The 19,398-nt window shown below is 35.9% G+C and overlaps 1 protein-coding gene across 2 annotated transcripts in view; it reads right to left on the bottom strand.

The window, feature by feature from the left end:
• Positions 1–2,352, bottom strand: part of LOC117317705 (protein Wnt-1-like) — a 52,141-nt gene extending 49,789 nt beyond the window's left edge. For both annotated transcript variants that reach the window (XM_033872589.1, XM_033872590.1), the window contains exon 1: positions 513–2,352. In XM_033872589.1, coding sequence (XP_033728480.1) covers positions 513–604 — 92 coding nt within the window. In that variant the 5' untranslated portion in view covers positions 605–2,352. The remainder of the gene's footprint in view (positions 1–512) is intronic.
• Between the last annotated feature and the right edge of the window lie 17,046 nt (positions 2,353–19,398).

Genomic DNA, 19,398 nt, shown 5'->3' with positions numbered 1-19,398 from the left:
TAAACATATGTCAAATCGCATGGTCAACCTTATATATTTGATAAGGTGGTACAGATTTTAACCGACTAATTATGATACAGAGGTTTATAATATCATGTAATTAAAATACTATGGTACATAATAGTATTGTATTTGGTTAATATTCAAACATTATGTATGTATTGTATGTGATTATGATACTAAGTAAGTATTGTATATAAATTATAACACCGGGCAAATATTGTATATAAGTGTGATATTCTGTATGCATTGTATCTACTTATGATATCATATAGATATTGTATGCAATTATAATTTTATGTAAATATTTCTAAAATAATACTAATAATATAATGTAGGATTTGCATATAATTATAACATTATGTTAATATTGAATATAATTATAATATTATGTAGGAATTGTATATAATTATAATATTATGTTAATATTGAATATAATTATAATATTATGTAGGAATTGTATATAATTATAATATTCTGAATTGTATATAATTTTAATACCAAATACTTACCACCACTTGGTTCCTTTTAACTTCGTTTTCTTGCCTTGCCCAAAATGAAAAGCTGCCGTTAAAACCAGAATTATAAATAACAAGTCTCGCATTGTATATCCCTTGCTTCCTCGTGAACAGAAAATGGTCAGTAGTGACCTAACATGTCGTAATCCTTGGGTCAACTCCGGATCCGTATCTGTGTCCGCCTCGCGCAATACGGACGTAATGGTCAAGTCATACTTGATTAGGGTAACAAGTTTCACACCTATGTCCAGAGCCTCAGGTGAGCTAATTACACTTATAGGTGTTAATCAGATTTCTAGTGCGGGTCACTTCCGGTCAATCGGCCTATCTTTGGATCTGTTGTAATTATAACATCAATGCTTGTCAAAGGGTAGACAACAGAGGCGACGATTGCTGCTAATTAGGCCACTGATTGAGACTTCCACAACCCGACCCTGCCACACTGCGTGTACCGACTTCCTTTAGTAATCCTCATTCAAACGCCGATGTAAAACAGCACTTTTTCACTGACAATTATCCCACAATGTAGCCGTTATGAGTGGTCGGTTATTCAATAAAATATCAAAACTCCTTCATTTAAATTGCCAAATTATTGCACTTACTGTAGACACAGTTCTGGCTGCTCGTTTTCTCAGTTTTCGTCATGATATGAGAAACTAACCCTGTTATGCATTTTCGTGATACAATCATAACTGTTACTTTTTGAACTTAACAAAATACACACGGCATGCGTTAATACTCTCTACTATAGCTTCACTTACCACGTGTTGTGCCGACACCGAATGTTCCACTATTTATACATAATCACTTTCAACACCAATATTCAAGTGGATTCTTTAGGTAAACCACAACTATCGTATTTTTTTTTCTTTCCAATGTGATACTGATGACATCATGGAAATTTATATACCGGTTTGATTATCCTTTCCCGTCCGTCTATCTTCCCATCGGGACCGTTCGAGTCGGGCATTAACAGATAGGGCCGCCTTCCCGCGGTTGACTGACAGCCTTCGGGGTCCGTCCGACCAGTTATCGAATCAGACGACCTCAGAGGTAGGGAAAGTCACCTTCCGTTAAACACGGGCTGTCCACTTCAGCTACCCGGTATTTCAAATACTCCCATATCTTGTACGATTTCCGAGGAAAAAGTCTACAGCTTCATACATTATTAGATTATAATGGCTGTATGCTTGGCTGGCCGAACATGTACGGGGTGTCGTCTGAGTAAGCTTGCTAACGATAGGTTTGATGAAAGTGTCTACACACTAACACAAGTTAATACTGCCTTTAAAATCAATTAAATATCCTAATGTAGATTGTGGTATCCCGGGACATTCTTCACCCCTCGATCCGGACACAAGGTACTAGAGGAAAGCGGATGGTGATTGCCATGCACACGCGCCGGCCGTCCGGCGGTCACTTTCCGTGTCATCAGCGTATTGGTCAGGTGCTCTGGCTTTAGTCCAAGGAAGTGACCATGTCGCCGTCATTATCCAGTCGTCAAATCATACCATTAAATCCGTTTTTATGTCTTTGAATTCACGAATTATGGCCCTAGAACTATCACTTTCGTAAAGGCTGGTATACCTCCATGGACGAGCTGGAAGGTTTCACGCGAGTGTAATCTACGAAAACAGTCTAATTTGTCCTACAACCGAAAGGAGTCACATCACGAAACCCGGACAATGAATTTCTCTAATAGGTGCAAACTGTCCCACCATAAATCCACTGGACAATGGTTTCGGGGCTTGTCGATGACCACCGGATTTAATTTCTAGACACCAACTCAAATTGAGCTATAAACCTAGGGTACATTAAATTATCCTTACATTCCCTGAGTATCTCGAGGCCTGTCAACGTACATTCCACAAAAATGCGTCGAAAACTATATCATTCATTACAATAAGGGTATTCGTAAGTTAATGTATAAAAATGCATAGACGATACATTCGTATATATATATTTATATATATATATACAAATGAATGTGTGAATTATTTAAATTGTTGTCAAGTTATCGTCAACAGACCGTGGAATCCGTCGTTACACCCTAATACATAGCATATGTTCCTCTATATTACGAGTTTAACTCTGTCATACACTGTGTAAGATGTTACTAAATATAGTAACACGTGCACACACTCATAATGGAATCTGACATTATTTGTTAATGCTGAAATATATTTAATATTAAAATAATTCAACTTCAATAAAAAATCGCAGTCAGATATGAACGTTTTTTTTATCGACTTAATCTACTTACAATTGTCTCTGAAGTTTTTGTCCATATGAATGCTGTCATTATTCTTACCCCTCAATATAAAATAAATTGTTTTCCAAACATAGTAACGAGTTTATGTTAAAACTACGAGTTTCATTCAAAGTCTGTAGGAGTGAAATCGTAATGGCGTTTCGATACCATCTTTATAATATATCTTTTGTCGTTCGATCGCGACTAATGCACAAATCCGGAATTATCCTTTCGTCATATTTACCGTTTACTGTCCAGTATATATCTAAGTGGCTGACAATCGCCCCAAAATCACCAAGAACTATCCTTATCTAGAGAATGACTCTACTACTTGTACTTGTATGTTTTTCCCTTTTTCAAGAAGTACGGCATTGGAAACAAATATCCATCTTGCACATTGGTCAAATTTCCTTGCACCTAAATCTTTGCTAATAGTACACGGTTCTCTGTGAAAATACTCAACTATAAAAAGTGTCTCCGCACTTGTAGCAAAAAAAATAAAAGTTTCGGCGTTTTTTAAATTCGGATTTGTTCCAACAGAAAATCTTAACTAGTAGATATTCTGAAGTCTTGTTTGAATTCCAGATTTCCTTTGGTCAACCCAATCCTCTGTAATTACGGGATATCTAACAGCTCTCTCTTGTGTCCTGAACTGCTCTGCCTTTTTCTTCCTCTCGCCGATTGAAACAGATAGGGCTTTTGTACCGCTGTATTGGGTGTTATTACAAGTTGTACCGAGTACTCCTGGCTCTCGGGGTGTTGTACTCCAATACATGTATGAGTAGTTCCATAAACAGAAGGTTACACTCCAGATAGATCACATATCATATCTATGACCCGTAAAGAGATCTTCCAATTATTCTCTGCCAAAAAATATCTTGGTCGTGTCAATAGGAATATACATTATCTCAAATCTAACATGTTACTGTTAAAATCAATACCAAGCCTTAAACTTATGGATAGTTATGGAAAAATAATTGAAATTGAAATATCAATACTTGTTTTAATACATACTTCACAATGCATGAATGAAATAACGGGCTAAAAAAACAAAAACAAAAGAACTCCACATTTTAAGTGCATTCTACCGAAAATGTATTGCCTAAAATGTGCATATCGGATTTAGAAAGAGGAAAAATAATCAATCTTCTTAACGGTTAATTAGATACCCAGTCTATTATATACAATACATAATGCATTTTGTTTGTTTCTATTCTAATTGATTTTTAATTTTTCTATTTCAGTTGATTGATAAGTTAGTTCTATTTGTCACAATTGTTTAGCTGGGTTTGACGGGCTGTCGGGCCGCTATCAATCTTTGCACACCTCCCTTTAATATGATACTGACCTTTCACCCTGCCTCATTGTTCGAATTTCGACGATAAGTTTTGTTAGCTTATCACATTGACATAGAACGTCATGTTCAAATTTTCATGACATTTTTATGAAAACGCTAATATTTTTTCTCAAATTCAAAGAGTAGCGAAAATGCTTTGAAACTAAAACGCGCAAATATTTACAAAATATTACTCTAAAATTGTATCAATATTACCGACGAAAAAATGCATATTTAGAAGTGTTGAGAAAGTATGCAGGGGATTTTGTACAAAATATAAATAATAAAATGTACATATGTATATGCATTTAGGTAAACTTTCATTGTCTTTACCATTGTCTGTAATTTAAGCGCCCCCCCCCCCCCCCCCCCCCCCCCCCCCACCCCCACCCCCATCCCTTGTTGGTTTTGAGGACATATTTATTGATGTAGCACTCGATCACACAAACATTTGTGTTTAATTCACTTTGATAAAACAATGAAAAATGCGCCTGTATGATTACGTTAATTAATCAAATAAGGTTTTGGGTAGGCAATTGAATTCAGCCTTAATATAAATTTGATCAGTAACATAAAGAAGAAATAAAAAAAGTTAATCATTTGACATACTTACAAATGATAACCAGTAATGTTCATAAATAAAATATGGAAACTCGGAATGAAATCGCAATTAAAGACATTCGTAATTATCTTTTCCATCATTGTTTCAAATTAGTTGATGATGCTGACCCGGATGATGACTTAAACAGGAGCTAAATTGTTTTATAAAAATATCATAGATCCAGAAAAGCTTACATTATTGTGATTTCATAACCAGTACGTCTGTGACTGTGGTAGGCTTGTCTGATCTGGAGATAACCTCGCCACAGGTCATCACACGGCCTCTGTAAAAACACACACCAACCTGGGATAGGATCGAGGGGCTAGGGCTGAATCCGTATTATACATGAGTAAAGTGGATTTCAATAATCCAGTCATGCACAAAGTCTCGACATTCCGGACTCTGAATCACCTGTCATACACACCCCCTCTATAATCCGGACTATGATTCTACAAACAACCTCGGTAATACAGACTCTTGTAACCAGTCATACCCAACCTCGATAATCCGGCTGGTGATACTTTAGTCATGCACAACCTCGATAATCCGGATTATTATACTAAAAACAACCTCGATTATCCGGACTCTGATACTCCATTCATACACAACCTCGAAAATCCGGCCAGTGATTCTCCAGTCATGTATAACCTCGAAATCCGGACAATAATACGGTAGTCATACACAACCTCGATAATCCGTACAATGATACGCTAGTCAGACACAACCTCGATAATGTGGAAAATAATACGGTAGTCAGACACAACCTCCATAATCCGGACTATGATACTATATTCATACACAACCTCGATATTCCGGCCAGTGATACTCTAGCAATACATATCAACTTGATAATCTAGACTGTGATACAAATATAAATAATCTCGATAATCAGGACTCTGGAACTCCAGTTATACAATATTCTTGATATTCCGGACTGTGATGCTCGAGTCAAACACATAACCTGGATAACCCAGATTGTGGTACTCCAGTCATTCATGTAACCTCAGTAATCCGTAATGTGATGATCCGGACTATGATAATCCAGTCTTACTATCAATACGATAATCCGGAGTGGGGCCAGTCATATGCATGGTCTCGATTATCCGGATTATAATGCTCCAATCATAAACATCAACTCGATTTGTTACATCACCCATTACAAATAACCGATAACTGCGATATAAAAATTGCTTATATCTTAGTATTAGAATACCTTGGCATGACGTCATCAACATTGCTTGTATCAAAGTAGTAGGCCATCTTGGCGTGACGTCATGAACATTGCTTGTATCACAGTAGTAGGCCATCTTGGCGTGACGTCATGAACATTGCTTGTATCACAGTTGTAGGCCATCTTGGCGTGACGTCATGAACATTGCTTGTATCACAGTTGTAGGCCACCTTGGCGTGACGTCATGAACATGGCTTGTATCACAGTAGTAGGCCATCTTGGCGTGACGTCATGAACATTGCTTGTATCAAAGAAGTAGGCAATCTTGGCGTGACGTCATGAACATTGCTTGTATCAGAGTAGTAGACCATCTTGGCGTGACGTCATGAACATTATATCTTGGCGTGACGTCATGAACATGGTTTGTATCAAAGAAGTAGGCAATCTTGGCGTGACGTCATGAACATTGCTTGTATCAGAGTAGTAGACCATCTTGGCGTGACGTCATGAACATTGCTTGTATCAAAGTAGTAGGCCATCTTGGCGTGACGTCATGAACATTGCTTGTATCACAGTAGTAGGCCACCTTGGCGTGACGTCATGAACATTGCTTGTATCACAGTTGTAGGCCACCTTGGCGTGACGTCATGAACATTGCTTGTATCACAGTTGTAGGCCACCTTGGCGTGACGTCATGAACATTGCTTGTATCACAGTTGTAGGCCACCTTGGCGTGACGTCATGAACATTGCTTGTATCACAGTGGTAGGCCATCTTGGCGTGACGTCATGAACATTGCTTGTATCAAAGAAGTAGGCAATCTTGGCGTGACGTCATGAACATTGCTTGTATCAGAGTAGTAGACCATCTTGGCGTGACGTCATAAACATTATATCTTGGCGTGACGTCATGAACATGGTTTGTATCAAAGAAGTAGGCAATCTTGGCGTGACGTCATGAACATTGCTTGTATCAGAGTAGTAGACCATCTTGGCGTGACGTCATGAACATTGCTTGTATCACAGTAGTAGACCATCTTGGCGTGACGTCATGAACATTGCTTGTATCAGAGTAGTAGACTATCTTGGCGTGACGTCATGAACATTGCTTGTATCAGAGTAGCAGAGTACCTTGGCGTGACGTCATGAACAAAGCTAGGCCCACGTTCCCTGAAACGATTTGTGGAGGAAAGTCTAGGAGGCAATATTTATCGGGATAGTACCAGGTTGATTGCGTTGCTGAACTTTGATTTGTGTCAGTTTGATTATTGACATTGCTTTCCATTGTGTGTCTCCTCGAATCTAATTGTGCTATTTGTTTTAAATACGTGCCTCCTCAGACCATGTTGTTACATTTTCTTTTGAGTTATTGTCTTCTCAGATACCAGGGATTTATTATCTTTAGTTTGACACCTACTCGGTTTCTTTTGTTATATTTCCTGCGCGTGTTTTCGGGATTCGGTGCTGTAATTTATATTTGTTTTTGTTTTGTTTTTGTTTTTGTTTGGTTTGGTGTCCCTTACATCCTAATGATACATTCTTTGGTTCCTTGACTCCTCAGATCCTGTTTCCGTTTGGTTTCGTGTGCCTTATGACTTGAATCCGGAATTTGTTCTTCTCTCCTTGGACTTGATTCCGGAAGTTGTTCTCCTTTGGTTTATCATCCCTTTTAGACTTGAATCCGGAAGCTGTTTTTCATTTGACTTTGTTTCTCCTTTGGCTTGTGTCCGGAAGTTGTTTTTCCTTTTGAATTGATGTCTTCTCAGAATGAAATCAGGAAGTTGTTTTCCCTTTTGGTTTGGTGTTTCCACGGATCCTGATGATGCATCAGCTTTACATTTGTTTCCTGCGTAGAGTCGGAATGTGGTTTATTCATTGGGTTAGGCATCTTATATCTTATCCTTAATTTGCATTTTCATCTGATTTGCCACTTAAGTAATTATGTATCTGGTATCGTATAACAACAAAATACAAACTGTAAACAAAAACAATGTGCAGCAAAAGGCTGAATGCTTTATAGATGGAGAAACAGCAGCATGTATCACATCGGTCACGGTTCACAATAGCCGGGTGGAGTGGCTCAAAGGATAGTACCTACACAGAGCGGATGGTGGGACGCTCGATCGGACATGACTAGATATTGTAGCTACTATTGTTTCATCAGGACGCCATTTGTCTTTACATCCAGAAAAACAAACTGATTTCTTTACAGCAAGAAAGAAAACAAGCTGATTTATTTACAACAAGAAAGAAAACAAACTGATTTATTTACAATAAGAAAGAAAACAAACTTATTTATTTATAAAAAGAAAGAAAACAAACTGATTTATTTATAAAAAGAAAGAAAACAAACTGATTTATTTACATTCAGAAAGAAAACAAACTGATTTATTTACATCCAGAAAGAAACTAACTCATTTATAAACGTTTTTTTATAATTGCTTTAAAATAAGTGTTTTGTTTACAGTACGTGGATATTTACACAGCCGTAAAAATCACATTCATTCTCGTCTGTTATAATGATGTTACTTTACGTATGTTTTGTGTCATATTTTAATAATCTTAACATCAATAAATGAAATCTAAAGTACTAATGTTCCATGCCCATAACAAACCTAGAAACCATTTAAACATTCAAAACACTGATACCCCCTTTTATCGGGCTGGCATTCATGCATACTGTTAGAATAGCCAGGCGTTAACAACTAACAGAATGAGATTGCGTGATGTCATCACTGTAACTTATGTTCAAGGTCAAGAAGGTCACACGCGAGAAAATTATCTTATTGTATGAACCGACAACTTTGCAATTCACGACGGGAGGTAACTCTTTGATGATCCGGTTCACTGCGATGTTTACACTAAATAGGAATGACCGTTGTCATTGCATGCCTCTCCACGCATACCGAAGAAATAAAAGACATTGCTGACAGTGAGGGGTGTTGCTTTCAGACATATTTGAAATCGCACTGTTTTCGACTCTTGTTAAAGAAAATTGCACAATAGACTGTAATTTAAATATTGACTTCAAACAGAGCCAGTAAGGCAAACGGAACGCACGCTTGCATATCTAATGACATTGATCGTGACGTCATGTGTGACATTTTATGACAATTTGAAATTGCCTGCATGAATCTGTTTTACATTAGATACATTTCATATCACAGCTTACAAAAATGTTACACTACAGCCGTTCATTAGATTTAACGCACGATCTCTTACACAAATATTACAGCAAAACCGTTCCTGTGATTTGATATGCGACTTCCTACAAAATTCACGAAAATGTTACAGTATAACCGTTCTTGTGATTTGACGTGCAAACTCAAACCATTGCTTACGAATCCTTTTCAGTACAACCGGTTTTTTTTAACGAAAATATTTCCCTATAACCGTTCTTGGGGTGATTTGGCATCTGACCTCTTACAAAACTTACGAATACCTTAGTTACAAGACAACCGTTCTTGTGATTTTGACGTGTGACCTCTTACAAAACTTACGAATACCTTAGTTACAAGACAACCGTTCTTGTGTTTTGACGTGTGACCTCTTACAAAACTTACGAATACCTTAGTTACAAGACAACTGTTCTTGTGTTTTGACGTGTGACCTCTTACAAAATTTACGTAAACATTAAAGTACAACCGTTCTTGTGTTTTGACGTGTGACCTCTTACAAAACTTACGTAAACATTACAGTACAACCGTTCTTGTGTTTTGACCTGTGACCTCTTACAAAACTTACGTAAACATTACAGTACAACCGTTCTTGTGTTTTGACCTGTGACCTCTTACAAAACTTACGAATACCTTAGTTACAAGACAACCGTTCTTGTGTTTTGACCTGTGACCTCTTACAAAACTTACGTAAACATTACAGTACAACCGTTCTTGTGTTTTGACCTGTGACCTGTTACAAAACTTACGAATACCTTAGTTACAAGACAACCGTTCTTGTGATTTGACGTGCGATTTCTTGTTGAGACATTGACCATACCAATACGACTGCATACTAGCAGCAGAGCCATGGCTTTTGTCACACTTTTTGAAAGGACCCGCGTATACATAGAAAGACTTATTGGTTTATTTAAAGTTACCATTATAATCACAAGAGCGATTTCAGAACAGTGTAGAAACAAGACTACCCGTCCCCATGCGACACTGATACGCGCTTTCTATAGAATATTTTCGGCTAATCATGAAACATATCAACTCATTAAATAAACAGAACTACAAATATATGAATATTTATTGAAATCAAGAAATATGCAAACGAAAAGCGCAAAACACATAAAATAGGACCTATCCTTTAAATGATACAATGATATCTCACTTTAACAAAAAAAAAAAAACAAACAAACAAACAAACAAAAAAACACCTTTAACTGAAATAAATTATATTACGGTACAACAAAATCAGACCAAACCATCAACTGAAATCAGTAACATTACACAACAAAATCAGACCAAACCATCAACTGAAATCAGTAACATTACACATCAAAATCAGACCAAACCATCAACTGAAATCAGTAACATTACACAACAAAAACAGCCCAAACCATCAACTGAAATCAGTAACATTACACAACAAAATCAGACCAAACCATCAACTGAAATCAGTAACATTCCACAACATAAACAGCCCAAACTCTGTACTGAAATGAATAATGTTTCGCAACAAAAACAGACAAAATTATCATCTGTAAAATTTAATCACACTACAACAATACACACAAAACTTCAACTGAAATATATAATATGATTATGAAATCTGATTGGCGGAAATAGAGTCAGGATAGTATCGATAAAAGTCATATTGGCTGGACGCGAAACAAAGGCGGGTACAAAATGCTGGTTGATTCTAAAAATAGATTGAGTACCAATTACAGACTGAACATTTAATTGAAATAAATAATAAGGAAAATAATAAAAACGTGAAACTATAACAAAAGCATATCAACTTATCAAATGATATCAATAATATTACCCTACAACAAATTTAACTGAAATAGATAATATTACACTACCACAAGAACAGATCAAATTTTTAACTGAAATCAAAATCATTACACTACAACAAAAACACACCAAACCTTTAACTCGAACCAATATTATTATACTACAACAAAAACACACCAAACCTTTAACTCGAACCAATATTATTACACGTCAACAAAATCACACCAAACTTTTAACTGAAATCAATATTACACTAAAACAAAAACAGTTAAGATTTTAACTGAAATAAAAAATATTTCACAACAAAAACAGACCAAAATTTTAACTAAATAATATTACAATTACACAACAAATAGTAGAACAATCCTTCAACTGAAATCAGTAATATCACACAAAACAAAAACCGACCGAACCATCAAATGACACAATTACAAATTAAACTTTGTTTAAAGTTATTAATTAATGGTTATTAATGTTTTATCTGACCAAAATTTATTTTATTCGAATTGTTATGGAATTGTTTATTATTGCAGCATACAAATGCTTCATTGCACTTAGAGGTCAGAGGTTGCTGTAAGGATTGACGAGCAATGTACTTTAAATTGACTGATTATCTAAAATTTTGTAGGCCGGTACCATTTCTGAGAATTGTATATGTACATTTGTTTAATGGTGACGTTTGAGAAAACGGCCATATCAATTTTTAATTTGGTGATTGCTGTTTACTTTTAAATGAACAAGTCTAATAAGCTTGCCATTATCAGAATAGGAATCGTTTATATAAGATATTATATTACATCCATAACAGACGAAACCTTAAAACTGAAATAAAAAATATTACACTACAACAAGAACAGACCGAACCTTTAACTGAAACGAATATAAATGTTATTAATGAATGCTGATGATTATGTTTTATGTTATCAAAATTAATTTAATAGACTTTGTTATGGGAATTTTTATTATTGCGTCATACAGATGCTGAGGATTGAGAAGAGGTCATTTGTCGAGAGCTGCACGTATTTCCTTCTATTTTTAGCACACTATGTAAGTACAGGTTCACTGCACTTAGAGGTCAGAGGTCGCTGATAGGATGGGCGAACAAGGTTTCTACATCTTATATAATCATAAGTGTTTGTTAATTGATAGCTACACTGGAAGCTCATGATAGTTAAACTGGAAGTTCAATTTCTGTTCCCGCCACCTTCCCTACAATACACCAACTAAATGTTCAATTGCATTCTGTTTTATGATGATTAATGTAATCACATATACTGTAATTTGATTTGTGTAAATGTACAATATATCCCATGATGTTATGAAGGCATCTTTCATCATACCCCCATATTAGACTTGACTCTTTATCTAAAACATTTACAGATGAATAACTTTGAATTGACTGATTATCTAAAATGTTCTAGGCCTGTACCATTCTTTCAAGTTGTATACGTACATTTGTTAACCGATGTCGTTAAATAAAACGGCCATATTCAATTTTTATTTGGTGCTTGTTGTTTACTTTTAGTTCTACAAATCTAACAATTTTCCATGGTCAGAAAAGGAATCATTTATTAATGATATAAGAATACAATAAAAACGGACCAAACATTTAACTGAAATCAAAAACATTACATAACAACAAAAACAGACCGACCCTTAAACTGAAATCAAAAATATTACATAACAACAAAACCAGACGGAACCTTCAATTGACAACATTTTCCCACAACAACAAAACAGACAAAACCTTTTACTAAAATCAATGTTTTTACACAACAACCAAAATAGACCGAACTTTCAACTGAAGAAAACATTTTACACAAACAAATTAAAACAAACAACAAAACAAAACAAAACAGACTGAAACTTTTACTGAAATCAATGCTTTTACACAGTAACAAAAACATAAAGAACCTTGAACTTGAATCTATACTTTGACACAACAAAAATAGACCGAACCTTCAACTAAAACCAATAATATTACACTGCAACAAAAACAGACAAAATCTTAACCTGAATATAAATCATTTTACACCAACAACAAAAACAGCCCAAGTATTTAACTGAAATAAATAATATTACACAAAAACAAACCGAATCTTTAACTGAAATAAATAATATTACAAATTAACAAAGCCAGACCAATCCTTAACTGACATCAATAATATTACGTAACAACAAAAGCAGATTAAAACTTTGAACTGAAATAATAATATTCAAAGCAGGATGTCAACTTTAATGCGTAAAGATTTTCATTGAAGAAAACTCAAGTGTTTGGCATTCAATGTCTTAAAATCACGTCTTAATGTCGTAAATATACGACTGTCGAGTGAATTCCCTGTCAAAAATCTCACATAAATTACTGATTGTTCCTTAGTCGGTGCTAAAAATCAAATTCCTAAAGGTCAGATAAAAAGTAATCATGAAGATAGGGATGTGTATGTTTGCTACCCGGGTCTCCACCCCAGTAGTCTTATCTACGTTATAGGAAAGCCTTGCCAAAAACTGCCAATAGTGTGCGTCAGGACTGGTGGTCTTTCTCATGTGATTAGATTTCAAAACACACATACTATATCACAAATATTACAGACGGCCATTTCACCAAACCGAAACAATATTAAGAGTGCTTAGCACCGATACGGCGTCTTCAAATGTCAATAACGTATTAGAAATGTAATCTACACAAGTGGGCCCATTAAATATAGAGAGAAATTTACGAGGAAGTCTGTTATACGGAAGTAAATGTCGGGTAACTATCGCACAACTACTACACAACTCGAAATGTACGTTGTGTGTAAACTTCCGGTGTGTTCGTGGTTGCTATGGAAATACGAATATATATACAATGACTATTGTTGTATGTTTTATTGTTATATTGTTGTTGCATGAGATAATCACGAAAATGTGTACCCGCGAAATAATTCGAAAGTTCCGAACCACGAAAGAAAGTACACACGAATATTTCGTATTTAACATTAGTAAAGTGTACCCGAGGTAATATATTGATTATTTTATAATTAGTCTGACCAAAATTAAGAATAAATTTTTGCCCTAATACTAAATTCGTTTAGGTGAGTTATATATGGTATGTTTGGGACTGGACCAGGATCGTTTTTGGCGAGACTGTAACATGACGTCATATTAAGACGTAACAGGTGCATTCAGCTACATTCAGTGCATGGATAATAATTGGAGAAAGATCGGCCGAAAAAAACACCCTGAAATCATCCAAGACCAGCAAATGAATTCATAGGAAATCTTAACATTGGAGGAACCTGCACATAAACGTCAGACCAGGATTTGACGGAACCAGAAAACACACACATGATGGGTCAGGCCAAACTTCTATCCGGAATATCGGAACCTTAATTAAACAGACACGTGATGGGTCAGGCTAAACTTCTATCCGGGATATCGGAACCTTAATTAAACAGACACGTGATGGGTCAGGCCAAACTTCTATCCGGAATATTGGAACCTTAAACAGACACGTGAGGGGTCAGGCCAAACTTCTATCCGGAATATCGGAACCTTAAACAGACACGTGATGGGTCAGGCCAAACTTCTATCCGGAATATCGGAACCTTAAACAGACACGTGATGGGTCAGGCCAACTTCTATCCGGAATATCGGAACCTTAACACGACACGTGATGGGTCAGGCCAAACTTCTATCCGGAATATCGGAACCTTAAACAGACACGTGATGGGTCAGGCCAAACTTCTATCCGGAATATCGGAACCTTAAACAGACACGTGATGGGTCAGGCCAAACTTCTATCCGGAATATCGGAACCTTAAACAGACACGTGATGGGTCAGGCTAAACTTCTATCCGGAATATCGGAACCTTAAACAGACACGTGATGGGTCAGGCTAAACTTCTATCCGGAATATCGGAACCAGAAAACAGACACGTGATGGGTCAGGCTAAACTTCTACCCGGAATATCGGAACCAGAAAACAGACACGTGATTGGTCAGGCTAAACTTCTACCCGGAATATCGGACCCAGAAAACAGACACGTGATGGGTCAGGCCAAACTTCTATCCGGAATATTGGAACCTTAAACAGACACGTGATGGGTCAGGCTAAACTTCTATCCGGAATATCGGACCCAGAAAACACACACGTAATGGGTAGACCAGACTTCTACCCGAAAATGCCGGAACCAAAAACACACTCGTGATGGGTCAGACCAGACATCTACCCGGAAATGACGAATCACACACGTGATGGGTCAGGCCAGATAGCTGCCAGGTTATAGGTGACAAGCATTAAGTGACAGGTGACAAGTAACAGTTGTCAGGTGATAGGTGATAGGTGATATGTGATAGGTACCAGTCTACTGAGAAAGGTTATAGCTGACAGGTAAAAGGTCACAAGTAACAGGGAACTGGTAATATGTAATACGTGACAAGTAACAAGTAACAGGTGACAGTTGACAGGTGAATTAAATACAGCAAATATATTCTTTTTACATCATTGGTCAGTTTGTGATATATACATATATAATCTATTGAAACATAGAAAAACAATATACATGTATTATTTCTAAGGAAGAAATTCTCAATGTATTTGTTACAAAATATAATTAAATCGAACAGTAAAATAGCAGCAATAGAAGTGATGCCGAGAAGAGAAAGCGATGACATATACCACAAAGCTATTGGATTACGAAACGGGCAAATCAGTGGTAAGAAAGTTTAAACAGTGAGAGAATACAAAACGACAAACGAAATCATAGTTCTAACACAAAACAGATCAGACGAAGCCTAGATATGCACAAGATACATACTAGCATCAGGAACCTTGAAAATACATGTTTAATAAGGCAAAGTGTTCCGAAAGAATAAGCGTCTTCGGTTTCACAGAAGACAACCACAATCAAATCACAGAATACAACCACCAATCAAATCACAGAAGACATCCACAATCAAATCTAGGTTAAATCCAAGTTAAGTCACATTACCAGAATAAGAACCAGGGAGGTGACAACAGAACAACTAGGTAAATCAACACAAGAAAAGCGATAACTTCTTAATAATATCGAACATAAAAGATTTCGTAATCTTCACCAACCTCCTCCATCTCTTGCAGAAGCTGACATCTGTCATGAAAGTCGAGATATTGGAAAGCATCATTAAATAGCAAACCAACTAGGATATGCAAATACTTTAAGTAATGCACTCTATGTTACCACCCAGAAATGAAAAATAAACATTAAAAAAACTTGTTCTTAATCACGTTATGGTCAGCATTACAGCAACATGTCTGAAATGTGTACCGATTACTGTAAGTTATATGCATTAATGTATGTCCATTTATACAGATAGACTATTTTAATTTTCTCTATTTTGATATTGTTAAATGGCAAGGCCAGCTCCTGGAAGAGTATTTCTTCAAACCAGTGTAACTTCAGAATATAAGATTATATTTCCCACTTATAAGAAACAAAAACAATAATGTTGAATTAAATCATCATAGCAAATGTCATTTATGCAAGGATTTCTCGACATTTAAGAACAGAATAAATTGTAAATTAGAATTAGCAATGCGGAAGTATTCCGCGTCACGTTTACAGTCGAGATGCAGTGTTACCCCTTGCATCAAACATCAGTTTGATCGGTATCAACATGGCGGAGACAGGGTGGTGTTCCTTGATGTAGTAATCAGTAATACCATGTACATCTTTGTCAACATGGCATGAACAGGGTGGTGTCCCGCAAAGAGGTGAATTCCACGTGTTTTTGTAAACTCTTCTTTTTCTTTAAAAGCATTGTTATTTCAGTGCCGCGAATGATTTATACACTCCCCAATCGTCCAACACGGCTCACCAGTACAGGTATCTGAACAAGTCAGTTTAGCCAAATTTACCAAAAAATCCCAAAATTTCAGACTTCCGTCTCTGTGATTGAGTACGTCGACAACAAATGAGCGATGTTTAATTAATAAATTTATTCATCTATTTTTAATGTGTGTTTTTATGTTTCCTTTGTAATTTCTATTAATTTAGGCATATTGTTTACAACAAAAACACATCAGAAACCAAAAGTCAGCTATAGACAACCTCCAATCAGGTGATGGCGAAATGTCTCGCTGAAGCGTAAATCGAAAGTAGTCTTTTTGTAATCATACACGACGTTTTCCACTGTTATATTATAGTATTATAAAGAGTGGGGAGCATTAAAACAATCATATTCAGATTTGTATAGCATGTTTTGTGGTTTAGATTCAAACATTAGTAGCTGACCACGAACGAGAGTAAAACTGTCGTCAAATCAGGAGGATTACGTGTTTATAACAAATCCATTGTTTAACTTTTTATCCAAGGCACTGCTTCATTCCATTAGATTTCAATTTCTCCCCAAGTTAGACTCAATGAAACTACCAAATTTATTCTGTTTCATTTGTCCATGAATTTAACCAGATTAACATCCACGCGAATGAAAAACATTATAGTGCACAAGTCGCCAGCCCGCTTCTGCCCGATCTGTTCGCATAACCCATCCAGTACATACATTGGGCCATTGTGGGGAAATTTCTTAGCTTAATTTGTAGGAATAGTTCTAAGTCAGAAATGACAAACACGTGAGATTATCGGGGCTTTGGAGGAAGTAAATGGGACTGTTCTGATTCTGTCCTGATCCTGTAAATCGTCCGAATCAAGCATTCGTGTCAAGTCCCTGTGTGACAAACGGTCGAAATAACGCCTTTATTTGAATAAATATATACAAGAAAGTTCAATCGATCAAAAAGAACTCTCAGTAAACATTCAATAGATGAAGCATCACCTTTTAATAACTTGTTGAGCTCGTATCAAGGTCGCAACCAACTCCGTAACCTATTCCGATTCGTTAAGATGGCTGTTCAGTTCGTATCGAAGAGGGAGACAACCGGAAAACAGGGTAGTATAGTCATTATTCATCCGCGTAGCGACAAACTGAATATTTTTATTAAATCATGCTATTTTCATATTGTTTTATGGTAATGTGCTCCTCTTCAATATATTAGGGAAATGCGTGTATATTGAAATACATTGTATACTGATTGAATGTTGTTTTTTTGAGACAAATTTCATGAACTGCAAAGCGGCAGTTCATGTTGAATTTGTCTCAAGAGCAACTCAATTCATCACCCAATGAAACCGACCAAAGCAACATTCAATCTTTAAACGATAACAAAATAGCATACGTCTCGTTTCAAATATGGCATGCAGAATTAGGAAAAGACGTTGATGGCAGTCAGGGAAATAATTTGCAGAATTAAATGTATTCTTGTATATCAATAAAATGGTATTGTCATATGAACGAAGGGATGATGGAACGCGCGTAACAATGAATACATGGATGACATGTCACCATGATAACTAATTTGTGAGACAAAGGTTGCTCAAAGCACTAAATGTCATATATAATGGTGCCATGGTTGTAGGTATGAGGTCTACAGTATTTATTCTTTTGCCACCAAAAAACAGTCATTTGTTGTCATATCAAGGCTGTTCAATGCTTACAAAAATAATGGAATAATAAAGTACATTACAATATGTGCATATACATATTGAATAATCAGCTACAAACAAGCTATATATTCATGGAATCGAAGAAAGCAGATGAATTGTTTAATACATTATCATTTACCAGAGTTAGGATAATAGAGATATTGGAAGAGAGGTTTGAGTTTATCTAATGAAATATTGGATGTCTGTATGATGTCTTTGTCTTTGAGTCGTGTTTTCATTTTGAAATATTCGATATGGCTTGCCATCTTAAACTGTTTTATATTGGCTTGTGTAATGATTTTTATACGTTCTTGATTTTCTTTATGATTACTTTTGACATTTTTATATATTGCGTTTATTTTCTTTTGATTCATTATTTTTCTTTGTGTTGTTAATTTAATATATTTCCCATTGCCTTGATGCTAAACTGCATTGTATTGTCTGATGTAAATTGTTTAAATCATATAACCATGTAACAAAAGATAATAGTTTTTGAAATCGTTATTGACAAGCTTTAAAGATACACTAAAGCTTCTGTATTTAGGAAAATACTACAAGAGCACGAACAGGAGTGATGCCAAAAAGTTAGAGGTTTGTCGATTTAATTACTTTCTCTCGAATGAAGGATGGTATGCTAAGGCTACTTCCGGAATTGTCTTTAAGAAGGCGTCTACAAGATATGCAAACTTTAATCGTGTCAGTGTAAATAAAGCCAATATTCACCTGAAAAATAGTACAGTCATCAAAAAAGCATTGTTTACATGGATAACCTGTGATTACAGGATTCTCTAACTAGGAACTTGCGTTGTTTTATAAAGATAATCAAAATAATCAACACAAGTGTGTCAAAATTAACGCCGACAGGATTTCCCTCATATCCGAAAGACAGTTATTACGTATTTTCATACATTTCATATGAAAAAAACGAACCTGGTATATTAACTCTCTGTAAAAAAATACTCTGAACAGATACACGGAGATTAAAAGCATCAAGCAGGTTCGCTCAAGCATTATCAAAAAGGTGGTTGTATGAATGATGGTTTGTGTTTGTCAACATTATTA

This window comes from Pecten maximus, chromosome 19 (assembly GCF_902652985.1).
Source record: "Pecten maximus chromosome 19, xPecMax1.1, whole genome shotgun sequence".
NCBI lineage: Eukaryota > Metazoa > Mollusca > Bivalvia > Pectinida > Pectinidae > Pecten > Pecten maximus.
Note: the sequence above shows the minus strand (reverse complement) of the source record. Positions and strands in the feature narration are given on the sequence as shown.